A 19,679-nucleotide genomic window follows, 5' to 3' on the forward strand; every position below is an offset into this window, starting at 1 on the left:
TTTGAATGATGTATCTTTTTTGATATGTAAAAGTATTTCTTGGGGAGTTTTGAACATAAAGAAATGCATGACATATTGAATATCCTTTTATAAAAAGTGCAAAGAGAGGTGACCTGTTTGTTTTTGGTAATTCTGAGTTCTCTTTTCCATGTAGGAGTCTTCCAGAGCCGCTGATGACCTATGAGTTACATGGAGATTTCATTGTTCCAGCCAGTAAGTATTGTGGCGACGTGATAGAAACAGTTCTGTGGTTAACTGTGTATATACTAAAATTTCCACTAAATGGAAACTGAATTTTGATTTAAATCTCACTAATTTAATTTCTGTTTAAATTTCCACTAAATCTCATTTCCACTAAAATGAGAGATTTATTTTTATTTGTTATAATCTGTATTAAAAACGGAAATCACTTTAGGAGGTGTTTGACATTTTCCCCCCTTTTAGAAGATGAAAAAAGGAATAATTGATATATGCATTCATACATTCACAGATCTTTATTTATTGCCTACTGTGCTCTGGTCCCTAGTAGATAATGAATATATTGAGCTGTGAAAGGATTTCTGCCCCCAGGAGTGAATGCTGTAGCAAATATTGGGGTTCACAGGTCTCCCTATACCATAATATGTATAATAATGTCATGAGCACAATGTGATGGGAACACAGACATATTTAACTTGCAGAAGGTTGGGGAGATTAGCAGATTTGGAGAGATTAGCAGGTTGGAAATGACTTCACATAGAAGGATATTTAGATGGAAACTGCAAGCAGAAGGAATATTGTGAGCTCATGCCAGAATCCCACACAATATTTGGTAGAGAGTGAATTCTATGTGATAAAACGTTAAATGAAAAAGGCTTACAGTTGGTAGAATTTTAATTTGTGATTACATTTTTTGTGAGTCATACTCATTTCTTGTTTTCCTTCTATTATATACTCAATTATACTCTGTTATATACACTCAGTTTTTATATTTGACACATGGTGTTTAATCATCATAGTCCTCCTAAATATTCTGGTGTTAGGTATTTAATAGTTAAGGAAAGGAAGGTTGGGATATGTTAAGTAACTTGCCGGGTTATAGAGATCTTTATTTAAAATTCAAAACCCCAGTTCTATTGGCTTAAACCTGCAGTATTGGTTTTCACAGGTGCACTGACGGTAGCTGTAATTGTATTTTCATTTCCGTTTATTTTTTTCCCTTGGATGTATTCCATAGTTTAATCTGTTGAAAACCTTAGAGCAATCCCTTTGGGTCCTATGTTACTGCTGCCCAAACATTGCTTTAAATGTTACCTCCTTGTGAGGTCCCTGCTCCAGCCAGCATGAAGGTTCCTGGGAGGTCGCAGAAAGAAGTAATGGGTCAGCCCAGTTAGAGTCTGCATATAAAACAGGCGTTTGCAAAAGGCAAAAATATGGTTCTATTCCCTTTTGTTTTCACATGGAAGAGGATTTTTTTAAAAAAGGGAATCAGTATGATCAGGGAAGTGGGGGAAAGTTTTCTTGGCAAAAACTCAAGCAAATGCTTAGTTGTTTTGAATTCTTCCCTGTGGCATTTCTGGCAACCCAGGGAAAGAGAAATTAAACTCTCGTTGGAGGACAATTGTTTCATGTTGTTTGCCTCCGAGACTGGAAAAAGCAGAAGAGTGCCAGTTTTAATCTAAAATCCTTTGAGAATTGGAGAAAGATAAAGTGATTATGGAATAAAGGTTTCAGTTACCATAAGTTAGTATCATTATCACGCCTTGTAACTGAAGCCAGTATGTTTGAAATTCTAACATCAATGTATTTTTACCAGATGTAGAGTAGGAGCTCACAAGTGGTTGCTAAGTCCTAGGAGGTGAGTTTCAAGAGTTGTTGAGACTGTCCTTTAACAATGTGGAAGAAGATATTGTGTAAGTACAAAAGGTAGCATCACCTTCTAGACCAGTACCTTATTTTTTGCTTCCAGACTTTGTGGGGATCCCACACAGCGGGCTCTCAGTTCCTGACCAGTAATCAAACCCATACCCTCTGCTGTGGAAGCTCAAAGTCCTAACCACTGGACGCCAGAAAAATCCTTCCCTTCATTTTTTTCCTTGTCAGTTTCTTTCCTGTAGAGGTCTGTTGAGAACCTGTGAGTTCATTTCTGGAGTATATGATACAAATAGAAAGTTTCTCTTTTTGTCGTCGTCACAGAAAAGAATTTTTCTTCTTCTTCATTCTTGGGGAAAAAAAGCAAAAACCTACTGATCCATGTTGAATGCATCAAGAAATTAAAAAAAAAATTTTTTTCTTAGTAAAATTAAGAGCATCCAACAAATCGTTTCAGCTGATGGAGTTAACTTAAAATTGCTAAAGAAACTGGAAACTATCTGTGTAGGAAAATCACTCCTGTGTGTCTCCTGCACACACACAATACTTCACTTCTGGTCACCAAATGTGTGGGTTTCCCCCCATACCAACCTGTTCTGTGATGCCAGCTGAGCAGCCTGCAGTTGGATTCAGTTCTGATTCTGTCTGCCTGGAGTTGACCTCTGATCCCACAAGTTAAGGACTTGGTCCTACAAGACTGCCTTCCAATTAAGATGCCCGTCTCAAGTCCCAGGTTATTCCTGGTACTTTTGACTGACCGGCCACAAGTTCACTTTCTCATAACCTGTCTTGGACATGAGAATTTGTTAGAGTGGTTCATAGAACTCGTGGAAATGCAAGTGTCCATTTATTTACCAGCTTATGGTAATGCATTAATAAAGGATATGATGAAGGATGCAGATACATGGTCAGGTTCATAGGGTAAAGTCCAGATGTCTCCTGAGTGTAGGAGTGTTAGACTCATGAAGCTGGGATGTGCCACCCTCCTGCAGTTTAGATATGTTCATTCACTTGGAAGCTCTCTATACCCTGTGCTGTTGCTGCTAAGTTGCTTCAGTCATGTCCAACTCTTTGCGACCCCATGGATTGATTGCAGCCTACCAGGCTCCTCCGTCCATGGGATTTTCTAGGCAAGAGTAGTGGAGTGGGTTGCCATTGCCGTCTCCCATACCTGTGCTAGAGGGACTTTTTATGAAGGCTTCATCCTGTAGGCATGATGGATTATTAATTCCATTTCTTGGCCCTCTCCAGAGAATTGTGGATGGACCTGAAAATTCAAGCTTCTTTCTGGTGACTACCCACCATCTAGAAGCCCACCAAAAGTCACCTCATTAAAACAAAAGACATTCTGATCACCCCCAGATTCAGAGGGACTTGGGAGCTTGCTGTTAGATGTTCTTATCACTCAGGAAATAGCAGAGCTCCTAGGAGTTGTGTCAGGAACTAGAAATATTAGAACATAAGACTCTCAGAACACCCCACAAAGACAAGGGTTTTAGGAGCTCAGCATCAGGAACTAGGCACAGAGAACAATATATGTATATTTCTTACTATTTCATACCATCCATCTTGTGAGAGAATATAATCCATCTTACAGGAATTTGTAAGGTGGAAACAGTTTGCTTGGTCCTGCTGGAATCAGAAGCTTGCCCAGCTGGGGCAGACTGGTAGGCATTCACCTGGATCTGGTACTGCACATGGGGTGTATTACCTTTGAGAATGTTGTGTCCTCACTGTGTGTCTCAGCCTTTCAGGCTCACAGTCTTAGATAGATCATGTTGGTAAGAATTGGACCCAGGCTTCAGGGTTGTACTGATGCTAAACTTAGTTTGAGAATGAAAACTGAAGCCTGGATGCCTAACACGGCATCACTCTAAAACTTTCTGTTTCCCAAATCAGAATACTTGTCTTCTTTAGTACGTATTGTTCAGTTCAGTATGTGTTCTTCCTGTAGTGAAGTTACCTGGGAAGCAAAATCATAAATCACAAAGTTCTCTAGTCATTTGTAATGAAAAGAAAACTATTACAGGAAAGGCACTAGTGTTTGCCTAGCTGGATTGTTCTATCCTTGTTTCTTGTAGGGGAAACACGACAAAGTTGTGTTGTCTTGGTGAAGAGGGACTCAGACATCTGGAAATTGAAGAAATTGATGCCTAATGACATCAAGCTATCTGAGCCTGATGTATTCAATATCTGGTAGATAGAGTCTCTCCCAGAAGAACTGGATTCCTTGATGTCTTAATTAAAGTCCTTTGTCCCGTGGAAAGTACTTGAATGGTTACTGCTAGTGGTTTCCTAAAATTACAGTGCTATTGACTTATGACATTTAAATATTGAATTTAAGTTTATCTGTCTGTGTATCTTTGATAAGCTCCGGTAAGCTACGTTCGTATCTTTTTCAGTCTCCATTAGTTGGCACAGCAACGTAAGCAGATTGACATTAAGTGTTGTAGATGCCGATTTGTAGTTTCACAATTTAAAATGCTTTTGCTGTTACAGTAAACTCCTGTCCCTGGCAAATGGCAGGAATTTGGTGTCATGATGAATTCAGTATCTTAGATTTTTAAAAAAGTTATGTCTTGCATTCTTTGTCAGTTTATGTTAGTTAAAATATAATGAAATGCACATGGCATAAGCAGCTAAGGACAGTTTATCTTAGAAAACTCCTTTTGAGTACCTGAGTTATTATTATGTTGTAGCCGCATGAAGATGCCCATTAATATAAAGCTTTGATTAATATCAAAGTGGAACAAAACGGAGAAAAAGTAGTTACACTTTAAAACTTTGTATCCACAAAATCTTATTTTTGGAAGAAGGAAAATCAGACTCAGGAAAAAATGTGTGTGTGATTTCAAATGAGATGGGTGTGAGCTGGTGGGAGAGGGACTCAGGAAAGGACATGGAAGGTTTTGATTCTGCTTTTCAAAACTGATTATAGTATTTTTAGAAATGAAGAACCTTATTCTTAGAAGGCAGGAAAACTGTTTTCCTATCTTGTATTTGTGAATAAGTGATAAATCAAAAATATTAAAATTAGATTTTCTTTGAAGAAGGTGATTATTGACAAGATACACACATGAATTACAAGTAGTGTTTTAGTGCAAAGTTTTCAGAAATTTTTAGTTTTTGAAAGTATGAAGTTCTTATTGCAGGCAATTTTCCTTTTTTTCCCTGGGAATTTTTGACTGTTTTTCAGAGTCCCTGCTTTAATTTCATTTTAAAAATCAAAGCTGTGAATTGAAAAATGCTATTATATTTTTATTGCTTTCATTTCCTTCCAGCTTTGATTTAGTAAGGTGTTATCTTGGTTTTAACTCCACATTAAAAACTTGATTATAATTTATCACCTAACTCTTTAGATAGTTGTACTTTTACTTTCGATGACTAATGTAGTCTGTATCTAAGAGTCTTTTATTATTTAATAGTATTTGATTAATTGTGTTCTCCTTTATCATGTGCTTTTTCATTTCTTAGCCTTTTTTCCTTCTTGCTTTATCAACATGTCCCGTGTTGTAAAAGCTCATTCCTCCCTCTCAAACAGTACTACTGAAAGTGTCAAGTGGCGCAAACTCAACTTTACAAACATTGGAAGCAACCTAAATATTCATAAAATTAATGGTGTGCAGTCCATTGAATGACTGAGAGATGTCCATTATATATTAAATGAAACAGAATATTTGAATATCTCATCACAAAAAAAAGGAGGAAAACTCTGAAAGGATTACATTTAAAAGTTACTGACAGCCACTGTGAAGAACAGTATGGCGGGACCTAAAAACATCTAAAACTAGTTACCTCTGATCCTGCAGTCCCACTCTTGGGCACATAGCTGGAAAAGGTGAAAACTCTAACTCAGAAACGTGTATGTACGCCAGTGTTCATAGCAGTATTATTTACTGTAGCCAGGACATGGAAGCAGCCTAAATGTTCATCAAGAGATGAATGGATAAAAATGTGATTTGTGTGTATACACACACAATGGAATATTAGCCATAAAAAGAATGAAATAATGACATTAGTAGTAACATGGATGAACCTAGAGATTATCGTACTAAGTGAAGTAAATCAGACAGAGAAAGACAAATACCATATGATATCACTTCTATGTGGAATCTAAAAAAAAAAAACTGATACAAATGAATTTATTTACAAAATAGAAATAGACTCACAGATATAGAAAACAAATTTATGGTTAGCCAAGGGGAAAAGGGGTAAGGAGGGAATAACTAGGATCTTGGGAGTAACATATGCATACTTGTTGTTGTTTAGTCAGTAAGTTGTCTGTGACTCTTTTGTGACCCCATGGAATGTAGCCCGCCAGGCTCCTCTGTCCACGGAATTCTCCAGGCAAAAATACAGGAGTGTGTTGCCATTTCCTTCTCCAGGGGATATTCCTGACCCGAGGGATAGATCCCGAGTCTCCTGCATTGGCGGGAGGGTTCTTTCCCACTGAGCGACCAGGGAAGCCTGTATACACACTACTATATATAAAATAGATTAACAACAAGGACCTACTGTATGGCACAGAGAACTATACTCAGCATCTTGTAATGACCTAATATGAAAAAGGATCTGAAAAAGAATTTTAAAAATTATGATTTTATCTTAGGATGAGATAAGTTTTATGAGTGACTTGAACTTTTCTTTGAAACATAATAGAAATGTGCACAAATTATAAGTGTGCAGTTAATGATATTCAGTAAAGTGGAGATAGCCATGCAGCTAGCCCTCAGGTCAAGAAATTGAACTCGAGGAATTCCCTGGTTAGGACTCAGCGCTTTCACCACTGAGGTGAAACAACCACCCCCGGTTACTATCCCGCCTTCGCCCATGCTACTAACTTCTGACATCGTGGGTGAGGGTTGCTGCATTTGACCTTTCTGTAAATGGAATCATGCAGGATATACTAACGTGCCTGGCTTTCTTCAGTTCATCTAATGAGATGTATTCCTGTGGAGGGAATCAGTACATCATTTACTCTCTGCTCCATTGTGTGAATATGCCATCATCCACCTGTTCTAGTCTTGATGCATACTTGAGTTGCTTCCATTTTGGACTATTATCCAAAGTGCTGTTGCCAAGAACCTTCCCCTGTGTGTCCTTTAGTGAATGGTCCTATGGCATTTTGGGGTCATGGGAATATGTGTTCAGCATCAGGGGATTTTGCCTAACCATCCTCCAAATTGGTTGTACCATTTAATTATTCCCACCTAGTTAATGCACGACAGTTCCAACTGCTTCATGTCCTTGTCAAAGCTTATTATTCACCTAAAGCCATCCTGATAGGTGTATAGGAGTTTTTATTGTGGTTTTTATTTCTATTTTCCTGATAACTAATGAGGTTTAGTGCTTTTTCCATACATGTATGGGTCATTTAGGGCTTCCCTGGTGGCTCAGAGGTTAAAGCATCTGCCTGAAATGTGGGAGACCCTGGTTCGATCCCTGAGTTGGGAAGATCCTCTGGAGAAGGAAATGGCAACCCACTCCAGTACTCTTGCCTGGAGAATCCCATGGAGGGAGGAGCCTGGTAGGCTACAGTCCATGGGGTCGCAAAGAGTCGGACACAACTGAGCGACTTCACTTTCACTTATGGGTCATTTAACTGTCCTCTTTCATATATTTTTGCTCTATATTTTCCCATTTTTCTTTTGGATCGTCTCTCTCTTCTGATCGTAGGAGTTCTATGTAGTCTGATTGCATTCTTTCTTAACTATATGTAATTCAGATTTTTAGTGATTTTTTTTTTTTTTTTTTTTTTACTGAAGTTTTACTTTATCTGTTTTCTAAAATTTTGGCAGAACAGACTTTTTTTTTTTACAGTGATAAGAAGGTGAAACTATTATTTTGAAAAAACATATTCCCTAAGTCAAACAAAGAAAGACAAATACTGCATGATCTCACTTATTTGTGAACTTAAAAACAAACAAAGAAAAAACCTTCAAGTTCATAGACACTGAGATCAGATGCGTAGTTGACAGAGGTGGGAGGCAATGGGGTGGGCAAAATGGGTGAAGAGGGATAAAAGGTACAGACTTCCAATTGTAAGATAAATGAGTCATGAGGATGTAATGTACAGCTTGATGACTATAGGTGATAACACTGTATTGTATGTTTGAAAGTTGTAAGAGAGTAGATCTTAAAAGTTCTCATCACGAGGAAGAAATTTGTAACTATATGTGGTGACAGATGTTAACTTGTTATGGTGGTCATTTTTCATTTTGCAGTGTATCCAAATATTGAATTCTGATGTTGTACACCTGAAACTAATATAATGTTACATGCCAATTATTAAAAAGTTAAAATACCAAATTCCCTTTCTTAATCGGCTTTGCTTTTCTTTTCCCTTCTCTGTCCTTTCTTCCATCACCCCCCTACCCCTGCCTTTTTTTCCTTTTTGGCTGAGCCTTTTGGCATACGGCACTTCTCCAACCATGGATCAATCCGATCAATCTCATGCCCCCTGCAGTGGAAAGGCAAGGTCTTAACCACTGGACCATCAGGGAAATCCTCTTCTAGTTTGAAGAGTTGGTTGAATCCCCACCCTCCCTGTCCCCTTCAGCACCTCACTCTTTAACCTCCTACTTTTGTTAGGTAGATTTTGCCATATCTGGGACTCCTCCTTTGTGTTTCGATGACCTAGTCTCTCCTTAACTCCCGACGGTGCGATGGTATGAGCTACCCAGTCTTCGCAGATTTCTTCTCACGCGACTGTCTGATGACCCTGCACCTCCCTGGTCTTCTCGTCTCTTCCTCCTGCTGTGTTTTGCTTGGCTCCCTGTCGGCCTCTCCCCTGTTCGTCTTTGGGGCTCTTTCCCCACCGTGTCCTTTGTTGGCCTCTGGAGTGGTTGGGCAGCGTTGGCCACGTGCCAGAGGTCACACCCTTTGCAGAGTGTGGCTAGTCTTCAGCTCTCCAGCATCTTCCCCTTTACAGATACCTGTTAGAGTGCCAGCCCTTGAATGTCACTTTCTCCATCACCCGCCACTGTCTTCCTCCTCAAACATGCTTTGCCTCCTGGGTTCCTGTCTGTCCGTAGAACTGACTGTACCACCAGATAACCCAGCTGAGAAACGTCATCATCTCTGCCTCTTCCTTGGACCCACAGCTGAGCCACGGCTAGATCCTGTGAATTCTGTCTCTTCTGTAATAGCTCTCACATTAGAGGAACACAGACCACAACAGGAACACAAATGACATAAGCAGTGTTTGCTAAGAGTTTGAGTGCCTCTCTATGCCAGCCACTGGGGCTCAGCGCTTGACATTGGTCACCTCACTGAATCTCACAGTGGCCTTCTGAGATAGTGCTGTTCACTTCATTTTGCAGGTGAGGAAACTGAGGCCTCGGGAGCTTAGGTAACTTGCTTAAGGACGCTTTGCTGTCAGTTGGGAGCAGTGAATCTACTGTCTGACTGCAGACTACACTTCTTTGCTCTATTTTCTCATTTGTAGTTCAACCCCTTTCCAGACTTCCTGATGGTTCAGATGGTAAAGAATCTGCCTCTGATGTGGGGGACCCAGGTTCAACCCTTAGGTCAGGAAGATCCCCTGGAGAAGGAAATGGCAACCCACTCCAGTATTCTTGCCTGGAGAATCCCATGGACAGAGGAGCCTGGTGGGTTACAGTCCATGGGGTCACAAAGAGCTGGACACAGCTGAGTGACTAACACAACCGCTTTCCCCATCTGCCTGCCCCTTCCTGCTTCACTGCTTCCTGCCCACATAGCATTTCCCTCTTAATCTGTTCTTTTCCCCATTCAAATTCATCCTCCAAAAATTTCAGGTGTATCTTCCGCTCTGCTCATATTCTTTCTTGCTTTACTTTCAGTGACTGATTTAGAAGCCATCAGTAAAGACGGTTCTCTTTTAAAGAATTTTTATTAGAGTGTAGTTTATTCACAGTGATGTGTTAGTTGCCTGTATACAGCAAAGTGAATCAGTTACACACACACACACACACATACACACACACACACACACACACACGTGTATATATATGTGTGTGCTCTTCATTAGGTTCTCACCCATATGGGCCGTTACACAGTATTGAGTAGAGTTCCCTGTGCTACAGAGTAGGTTCTTATTAGTTAACTGGTTTGTGTATAGTGTGTCTATGTCAATCCCAGTCTCCAATTTATCCTCCCCCTGTTACCCTTGATAACTACACATTTGTTTTCTACATCTGTCACTCAATTGTTGTTTTGTAAATAAGTTCATTTGTACCGCTTTTAAAAAAGATTCTGCATATAAGCAATACGTGATATTTGTCTGACTTCACTCAGGGTGACGATCTCTAGGCCCGTCCGTGGCACTGCAGATGGCATTGTTTTGCTCTTCTGGATGAGTAATATTGGTCTTTACAGACCAAAGTTTAGTTCCGACCACCTTTCTATCAGTTTAAGCTGCCCTCTGTGAGTAGGCTGTGCGCTTTCTCACACTGTTTGCCGAATCCAGAATGTACGCCTCACCTCTCGGTTCCGCCTGTCCCTGAAACCTTTCCTGTTTTTCAAGCCCCTGCTTCAGTGCTCTCCCTTATGTGAAACCTTCCTGAGCCTCCCTGCCAGCTCTCTGTGAACTTCCACAGCAGTTTGCGACCTTCCTTCCTGATGTGGTAAACTGACCAGCTCATTCTCATCAGTCACTTCTTTGACACCTCTGAAAACTCAAGCATAATTTTCAATATTAAGCATTCTTTTTTGATGGGTTCCATTAATTTTCCATCAACACAATAAAAGGAGTTTGGGCATATTGTTCATAAGAGCCATGGATGATAAGACCAAGGTCTAAGGGATTAAGGGGCTATATTTGTTCCCTTAAGCTGCTATGACAAAGAACCGCAAACCGAATGGCTTAAAACAGGAAAAGTTTATTCTTCTTACAGTTCAAGAGGTGAGGTCTCAAATCAAGCTGTCAGCAGGGCTTGCTCCCTTGGAAGACTCCAGGGTAGGGTCCTTCCTTGCCTCCTCCACCTTCTGACGTTTCCTGGCAATTCTTGGTGACCCTTGGCTTGTAGCTTCATCACTCCATTGACACATGATAGTCTCTCCTGTGTCTGCCTTCATGGTGGTCATCTTCCCCCTCTGCCTTTGTTACATCAGTCATATTGGATTTGGGCCTTCCCTGGTGGCTCAGCTGGTAAAGAACCTGCCTGCTAATGCAGGAGACACAAGAGACCTGGGTTCAATCCTGGGTTGGGAAGATCCCTTGGAGAAGGAGATGGCAACCTGCTCCAGTATTCTTGCCTGGAAAATTCCATGGACAGAGGAGCCTGGTGGGCAGTACGGCATTTCTCCACTGTTGTCTCATCTTAACTAATGACATCTTCAGTGACCTGTTCTAAATAAGCACTGTGTCAGGCTCATCTTGTGATCCTAATGTTTTGACATCTGGGGCCTGAGTGACCCTGGGGAGACTGTCTTTTCCAGGGCTAACCAATTCCTAGAGATATTTAACCTGAGCACCCTTTCCATGTGTGAACTAACCAATCCAGAGCCCTCGTTCCCTCCCTGACCCCATCTTTCAGGTTCTAACATTCCAGGCCAACATTCTCCTGCCTTAGTCACCCCAGGGCCAGGCACCAATAGTCAGGAACAGTCTTTATATCCCTGAGCCTGTTGAAATATTTACACCAACAAATCCTAAGCCTGCTTACCCTGCCTTGCCTTTTCTTCAGAAAGATAGCACAGTAAAGCATCTTGCCCTCATTCTTCACCTCCTGACCTGGCGCTTCACCGCGTGGCCCTGCCTGCCATGCCATTCCTCTTATTTCTAGGGATCTGTGAGGATCAGCTTCTTCCTTCAGGACAGTTTTCATGTCTGTGTGTCTTACCACACCTGATGAAAACAAGATGGTGCATTTGAAAACATTCACATTCTGTGATACCGGGAGTTAGAATTTCAGCATATCATTTTTGGGGGTATAATTTAATGCATAAATGTAAAGAAACCACTTGGTGAGATTTTATTTGCATTCCGTTGTGGGGTGGTGACCCATGACTGGAGTCAACAGGTAAGTGAGGGGCGGACTTGAGGTGCAGCGTGCCAGAGGGAGAAGCCGTGGTCCCTTTCTGTTTTAAATACCAGCAGAGGGAAAGGCATTATTTGCCACTGCACTGAAATTACTTCATAGGGGAGGCATCGAAGATTCATAATAGGGAGAAAGATGGATTTTCTTTTCCTTTGAATGGTGGCAAAATATGTGTAAATTCTGTGCTTAAAGATTTAATGGATGAGCTGTTGCAATTGTTTGTTTTCAGGACTATATTTCATTCTGAATTCTCTGCTAACTTTTTTTTTTTCTTGTTTTTTTTTTTTAAAGAAAGCGGCAGCCCGGAATCTCGTGTTAATGCTATCCATTTCTTGGTACACAAACTGCCAGAAAAAAATAAAGAAATGTTGGATATTTTGGTGAAACACTTAACTAAGTAAGCCTCTCTTTCTTCCTAACTTGTTTTATTTTGCTTTGGGTGCCGTGTGGTGGTGTTGGGTCTGTAACACTTTGAACTGGGGCTGCGGACACAATACCAGGGGCCACGCCTGCAAGAGCGGGCTGGACGCTTGCCTCGCTGTGTGTGTTTTGGACAAGACTGATGAAATGTGATGCTTTCATGAAGTCGTATAATTATTTGCTTAACTTCCCTGCCAGCAACTCAGGGTTTGATTAGAAGTAAGAAAAGAGAATCTTAAACATTTCCCTATACACTGATTCTGGCCATGTGATTATAAGCCTGTTAGCAAATTTAACTTGGTTTCACACCTACCTAATTCTGAGTCTGCATGGATATATCCTTGGAGTTTGTTTAATCCAGTAATAGGTAGTTATTTCATTCAATCCATTCCATTTTTTTTCACTCCTTCTTTACAAAGTAAGCAAAATCTAATAATTCAGTGGGGAAATTAGCTCTTTCTTCATATGTAAATGACTCCTAGGTCACTATAATTGTAGAATTTTAGAGGTGAGAGGAAGCTGAGGAACACTGTGTTTTATAACCTGTATTTCACATACACGCAAAAGAAACTGGAGGTGAGAAAATATTGTGTGGTTCCAGGGCTCCTACTGCAGTAGAGCCATTCATTCATTTGGCCTGCCAGTATTTTCTGAGTGCCTTCTAAGGTGTTAGTTGAACACATAGTTGAACAAGATAAAGTCCCTGTCTTTGTGAAGTACCTTCTTTCTAAGAGGGAAAAGATAATGAACAAACTGCAAATAAAAATCATGTCAGGTGGTAAGTGGTAAAAAGGCTAAGTAAGAGTGAGGGATAAAGAATACGTATTGGGTCTGGGACTATAAAGAGTTGTGATGGAGGGTCTTTTCAAGGCTAAGACCTTTGAGTTGAGGCTTGAATTAGGTGGCAGGGCTGCTGAGAACAGTTGCCCAGGTTGTTCTCTGCATAATGGAGTATGGGTGTTCTGACCAAGCTCTGTGCTCGTGATGATGCTTCTTACAAAGGTGCCAGGTGGGCTGGGAGTCTTTGGAAACAGGTGTGTAATGACCAGGGGAAAGAGGGGATGTTCTCGGTAGAAAGGAAGAAACAGCAAATGAAGGCCTTCAGGGACACAAGCTTAGCACAGACATAGCATTATAAGAAAGATGCTGTGGTTAAACAGAGCATCAAAGGCAAGGAAGGATGTGGGAAGCTAGGCAGGGTCCCCACATGTGGTGCCTCGCCACGTGTGACTATTACAGGGGCAGACACTGAGGACAGTTGAGTCTGACTTCCTCTCTGTAGGGAAAGACAGAGTTGCAGGCATCCCACAGTTACTGCCCCTTCTTTTAACCAGAGACCTTTCTACCCCCTTTCATCTTATTAGTGTTTCAAATCACTCCAAGCAGAACCTCATGACCGTGGCAAATTTAGGAGTGGTGTTTGGACCAACTCTCATGAGGCCACAGGAAGAAACTGTTGCTGCCATCATGGATTTGAAGTTTCAGAACATTGTTGTGGAAATTTTAATTGAAAACCATGAAAAGGTAAAAGTGCCTTTTTCCCCTTTCCTTAGGGTATTTCCTATTGGGGGCTTATTTCCATGTGAGGTACACCTGTCCTCTTAGTTTTTTATGTAATAATTTTATTCTCATGATGGTAAGCCTGGTTCTGAGAAGTCCTCCTGGAGTTTGTGTCTTTGGCAGAGTTCCATAAATCTGAAGCTTACCTAGTCTTCTGTTATTCCACTGGTTTAAGGAAGCAACATTTAATCCAGATGCCAATGAGTATCGGCCGTGTTGTAGACCATGTTTTGCTGCCTTTGTTCCTCTCCTTGGATTCCTCACTCAGATTCCTTTTCCTGTAACTCAGGGAAAACATGTGTTGTCAGTCTGTTCCACCCTCGTCCCCAGAAAAACACACACAACTCCCCCCTCTCCTCATAGCTATGCTAAAAATTTCAGGAGATCCACATGCATTCTTGAACCTGGGGTCTCCAGGTTGAGAATCTCTGGCTTAAAATGAATACTCTCTTAGGTAACATATGCTATTGTTTGTTTCTCTGTGTTCAGAGGAATACATGAGTTTTCAAAATAAATGAACTCTTTCAAGATCTTCTAGGATTTTTTCCTCCTCTTCTGTTCATATAGAGCAGGACCTGGCCAGTAACTTTCCTCATTCGTCTTTTTTTTTTTTTTAATAACTTTTATTGAGGTATAATTGCCTTACAGTGTTGTGTTATTTTCTGCTCCACAGCATAATGAATCAGCTGGGCGTGTACATACATCCCCTCTTTTCTGCTTTTCTTCCCCGTTTGGGTCACCACAGAGCACTGTGTAGAGTTGTCTGAACTATGCAGTAGGTTCTCATTAGCTACGTATTTTATACATAGTGTCAGTAGTGTGTATATGTCGGTCCCAGTCTGCCAATTCCTCCCATCCCTCTTCCTCACTTGGTATCCATAAGTTTGTCCTCTCCATCTGTGTCTCTATGTTTGCTTTGCAAATAAATTCATCTATACCATTTTTCTACATTCTACATATATGTGTCAATATACACTTGTTGTTTCTCTTTCTGACTTATTCACTCTCTATGACAGACTCTAGGCCCACCCATGTCTCTACAAACGATCCAACTTTGTTCCTTTTTATGGCTGAGTAATATTCCATTGTGCATCTTCTTTATCCGTTCCTCTGTTGATAGACACTTAGGTTGCTTCCACGTCTTGACTATTGTAAACAGTGCAGCAGTGAACATTAGGGTGCATAGGTGTTTTTTGAGTTACGGTTTTCTCACTTCTAAGACAGGGAATTGGAAAACTGTTAAGATGATTGGTCAACAACTTTAATTGCTTACTCAATTTTCTAAAAAATTGAGATTGCGTTATATGGTTAGCATGTATACAGGTGCTGGGAGGCGAAGACAAACATTACAGCCCCTGATGGGAAGTGAGTCACCATCTGGGGGGGTTGGAGTCGTGTTTTGGGAACTGTATCCCACAGCTCATGTCCCTGACATCCTGTGCACTGTACTTACTTTTCTCATTGTTACCCATTTCTTACTTCTAGATCTCTGAGGACAGAGATCTTTTTGCATATTTAGAATAAATCCTGGTACTCCTTAGGCACTCTGTTAATAATTATTTGGTGAATTAATGGATTCAGTAAAATATATGGAGGTCAATGAAGTGGGAAGGAGACAGAGCTGTAGTCCTTTTGAGCGAGGCATGGCAAGGATGTTCCTTGGATTCTTGTTGTGTCTTCTGCTGGCTGGAGGAATTCTAGCTTACGCGAACATCACTTCCCACTGAAAAGTGAGGCTTGAAACCTAGTTAGACATTCACTTTACGAGGTGGCAAAAGCAGCTTGCTTATGGGTGTCAGACATTGGTGGGGGTTTTTTTGGTTTTGTTTTTCGGCAGCTAGTGGTGCATTTATGTCTCCTTTTATGGTCCCATCAAACAGTCATTAAACCTCGTTAGCATGTACAGTGAGCTATCCAGTAAGACAGCTTCATGGCACAATGGCTACTATTCGTTTTGTGGAAAAGAAATAATTAGACTCTAAGCTTTGAGAAAATGTTTAGGAGCACAGCTATCATTCGGTTAAATCCCAACTAGAGAACTTTTATTCAATTTATTTGTGAAAATACTGACTCTGGGTCTTGCTCTCGGATAAAATGCTCACCCCACCTAATGCCACAGCTTCCCATGTTCTCTTATTTGGCGCGGGCGAGATAAGTGCCTGATTCCGTTCTTCTGGGAAGTAGTGAGGGCTGCTTTCACCCTGTTAACAAATCTTACAGGAACTTCCAAGCGGCATTGTCGAGCCGATTACAATAGTTACTGCAGATGGGACTGGCCCTGTGCTCGGAGATGGAGCCTTATAGAATTAAGTGGAGGGGTTCTGGTCTGCCCTCTCCCCCTTTCTGTGGCCAAGCTGGGCAGTGCTGTGAATGCACAACTGATATTGACTCAAGTCCTGAGGTCTCCGACCAAGAGGAGATGAGATCCTGAGTTTCAGATTGTTCCCTGAATGTGTGGGCTCACGTTTGGGGCACCCTCAGGGTTGCTTGGGGTGGGGTGGTTCGGTTCAGTTCAGTTCAGTCGCTCAGTCATGTCCACCTCTTTGTGACCCCATGAACCGCAGCACGCCAGGCCTCCCTGTCCATCACCAACTCCCGGAGTCCACCTAAACCCATGTCCATTGAGTCGGTGATGCCATCCAACCATCTCATCCTCTGTCGTCCCCTTCTCCCGCCCTCAATCTTTCCCAGCATCAGGGTCTTTTCAAATTACTCAACTCTTTGCATCAGGTGGCCAAAGTATTGGAGTTTCAGCTTCAACATCAGTCCTTCCAATGAACACCCAGGACTAATCTTTAGGATGGACTGGTTGGATCTCCTTGCAGTCCAAGGGCAGTTAGCTTGGATTAATGAACATTTTTGAGAACTTAATTTCTCCATTCTCTCTTTTTTTTCCCCCTTCAATTTCATCTTTGTGCAGTTTTTTTAAAAAAAAAATTTGTTTTAACGTGGACCATTTTTTAAAAAGTCTGTATTAAATTTGTTAAGATACTCTGTTTTATGTTTTGTTTTTTGGGCCCTGAAGCATGTCGGATCTTAGTTCCCTCACCAGGGATTGAACTGCAGCCCCTCCATGGAAAGTACGGAGTCCTAACCACTGGACCACCCCAGAAGTCCCATCCTTGCCCACTTTCACTCTCACTCCCAGCCTTTTGTTTCTGTTTGTTTGGGCTTCACGTAAGAGTCTGTGCTTGGCTGTGCCGAAGAGTATTTCTGCTGACAAGGGTGGCTTTGTAGAAACACTTCCTGTGGACATCTGGCCCCACCTGAGCCATACGTTTCCTTGACAACTGATCTCTGTACACCACCTAGAGAGGCTGATGTTTGTCTTCAATGTGGTGAAAGAGGGATATATTGATAGTTCCCTTTAATGTTTGAGAGCAAAGAGAAAAATGAGAAAGGATAGGAAACGTGAGAAAGAATAGTCTCATGAGGAAGGAAAAAAATTATAATTCAAAAAAGAGGAGAAACTAGCTGTGAAATGAAACAGCCAAAATGACAATAGAAGGAAAATGTTTTCTTTTCCTTAGTTACTTATTTTTCTTCCCTAGGAATGTGAAATATTTTACCTCTGACTAGGAAAGTTGCTAAGTCAGAAAAGGAAACTTTCAACATATAATTAAAGCAAGAGAGCTCCAGATTAATTTTGGAGTTGGAAAAGGACCCCTGGTTAATCTTTGGAGATCACATTTTATCCAAGGCTCTTTGCTGTTTTCATAAAATCCATATGTACTTTATAGGAAACTTAATCCATATGTTTTGGCTTCATTTCCACTCAATACATTAAGATGTTGTTTTTAAAGAAGTGTTCATAGGCCAAAAATATTATCAAGGTCCTTTTTCCTTTGCAAAGCAGAAAATTGCATTTCCCAGGTGGAAAGGGTACTGTGAAATTCCCAGGGATTTTCAAATAGGAGTTGCACCTTAGAATGTGTGAGTTTTGCATTTGTTTTGTTCTTAAAGTATACAGTTGTTCCCTTGGTATCTGTGGGGAGTTGGTTCCATGATCCCCTGCAGATCCCCAAATCCACAGATTTTCTAGTCCCTTATATAAAATGGTGTCCTATTTGCACATATCCTATACGCATTTTGCTGTATTCTTTACATCATCTCTAGATTACTTGTGTTGATAATACCTAATACAATGTAAATGCTGTGTAAGTAGTTGCCAGTGTGGGGAAAATGCAAGTTTTGCTTTTTGAAACTTTCTGAAATTTTTTTCTGAATAGTTTTGATCTGCTGTGGGCTGAATCTGCTAATGGGGAACCCATGGAGGGCCAACTAGTTGAGGATTAATTCAGTATATCTGTCACGAGTGCCTGCTCTGCGTCAGACACAGTGTGAGATTTGAGAGACGGGAAGACAGTCCTGTAGGGAAAGGAAGAAATGGCGTGGTGAAGGGTAAGTGTGCTCAGACAGAAGAGAGGAAGCTGCCGGGAGTTTATGAACAGAGTTTATGTCCAGCTGCGGGGAACCTGGAAGGCTTCCTGAATAGGTGACTTGAATAGGTTGTAGCATGGAGTTTAAACAGGTGGAGGTGTTTTAAGGGGACATTTCAGGTATGAGGCATCGTGTAATCAGAGAAGCAAAGAGTCGGTTTGTGTTCTGGGAATGCGCCTCTTGTTGGAACGTGGGCAAGTGGCACGAGATGAGATTGGAAAGAGATTCAGGCCAGGTGTGGGGAGGTTGAGACTGCCACCACAGGACTCGGGGTTTAATTTCGGAGGTACCAGGGCCTCTCATCGTTCTGAAGTGAACTTCTTAATCTGGCAGTAAGGTTTGCCATGAAAGCAGAAGAGTGAAGGGCCAGGTGAGAAGTCTCATGGAACGCTGGTGAGAATGGGGCATTTCCGGGGGAGAGCATCAGCTTGTGAGGTGGAGGAGACGGAATCCAGGTGCCGGATTCATGGGGCACCTCAGAGGAGGGGGTTATAAATGACGCTGGGTACTCCATCCCAGGAGAATATTAGTGTTATTAATGAAAGAAGGGAAAAATGTGTTTGGGGCAGGAGTAAGGTTGAGTTAAGTTTATAACGTGTGGGATTTTAGTGGTTGTCTGGATATCTAGCAAGACCAGCCCAGCATTGGAAAAGACCCTGATTCTGGGAAAGACTGAAGGCAGGAGGAGAAGGGGGCAGCAGAGGATGAGATGGTTGAATGGCATCACTGACTCAATGGACATGAGTTTGAGCAAGCTCATGAAGGACAGGGAAGCTTGGCCTGCTGCAGTCCATTGGGTTGCAAAGAGTCAGATGCGAGTTAGCGACTGAACAACAACAAAGCCCAGCAGACAGTTGGAGATGGGAGGCTCAACCTGGGGAGAGAATTTAGTGGAAGAAGGTATATTTTTAATACATGGTATAAAGACATGAGATGGATATGGGAAAAATTTATTGGTGTGTCTGTTATATGGAGTGTCTCATGACCTGTGTGTATAATCCCCATTGTGTGTCTGTGTGTGTGTGTATGTATATATAATAGAATATATATGTACAGAATTCCTATTACTTATCTTATCCCTTTATGCATATGAGAAAAACTGAAAGGTCCAAGATCCCTTGCTCATGTCTACATAGCTAGTAAGTGGCAATGCTTGGGTTTGTGGTAAAGATTGTCCAACCCTACAGCGTTTGGTTTTCACCTCTAGGAGGAGGGAGGAACAATACCTTTGAGAAACATGATATCTTACTCTTTGTGCTGAAAGCGGAGCCAGAAGCCCAGACAAGTTCAGTGTCAGGGTGCTTGAGGGGCATTGTCGGTGATGCCAGTTGCTCTCAGGAGACAGACAGGTTTTAGGGCTAATAGAAGACATGTTTTCTCCAAGAG

At 41.4% G+C, this 19,679-nt stretch overlaps 1 protein-coding gene across 2 annotated transcripts in view; it reads left to right on the forward strand.

Moving 5' to 3' along the window:
* The window catches only part of ARHGAP10 (Rho GTPase activating protein 10), a 358,558-nt gene that overhangs the window by 232,398 nt on the left and 106,481 nt on the right, over window positions 1-19,679 (forward strand). For both annotated transcript variants that reach the window (XM_043902572.1, XM_043902573.1), the window contains exons 16-18: window positions 155-213; window positions 12,165-12,270; window positions 13,658-13,817. In XM_043902572.1, the coding sequence (XP_043758507.1) occupies window positions 155-213; window positions 12,165-12,270; window positions 13,658-13,817 (325 nt within the window). The remainder of the gene's footprint in view (window positions 1-154; window positions 214-12,164; window positions 12,271-13,657; window positions 13,818-19,679) is intronic.

This window comes from Cervus elaphus, chromosome 5, assembly GCF_910594005.1.
Source record: "Cervus elaphus chromosome 5, mCerEla1.1, whole genome shotgun sequence".
NCBI classification, from domain to species: Eukaryota; Metazoa; Chordata; class Mammalia; order Artiodactyla; family Cervidae; genus Cervus; species Cervus elaphus.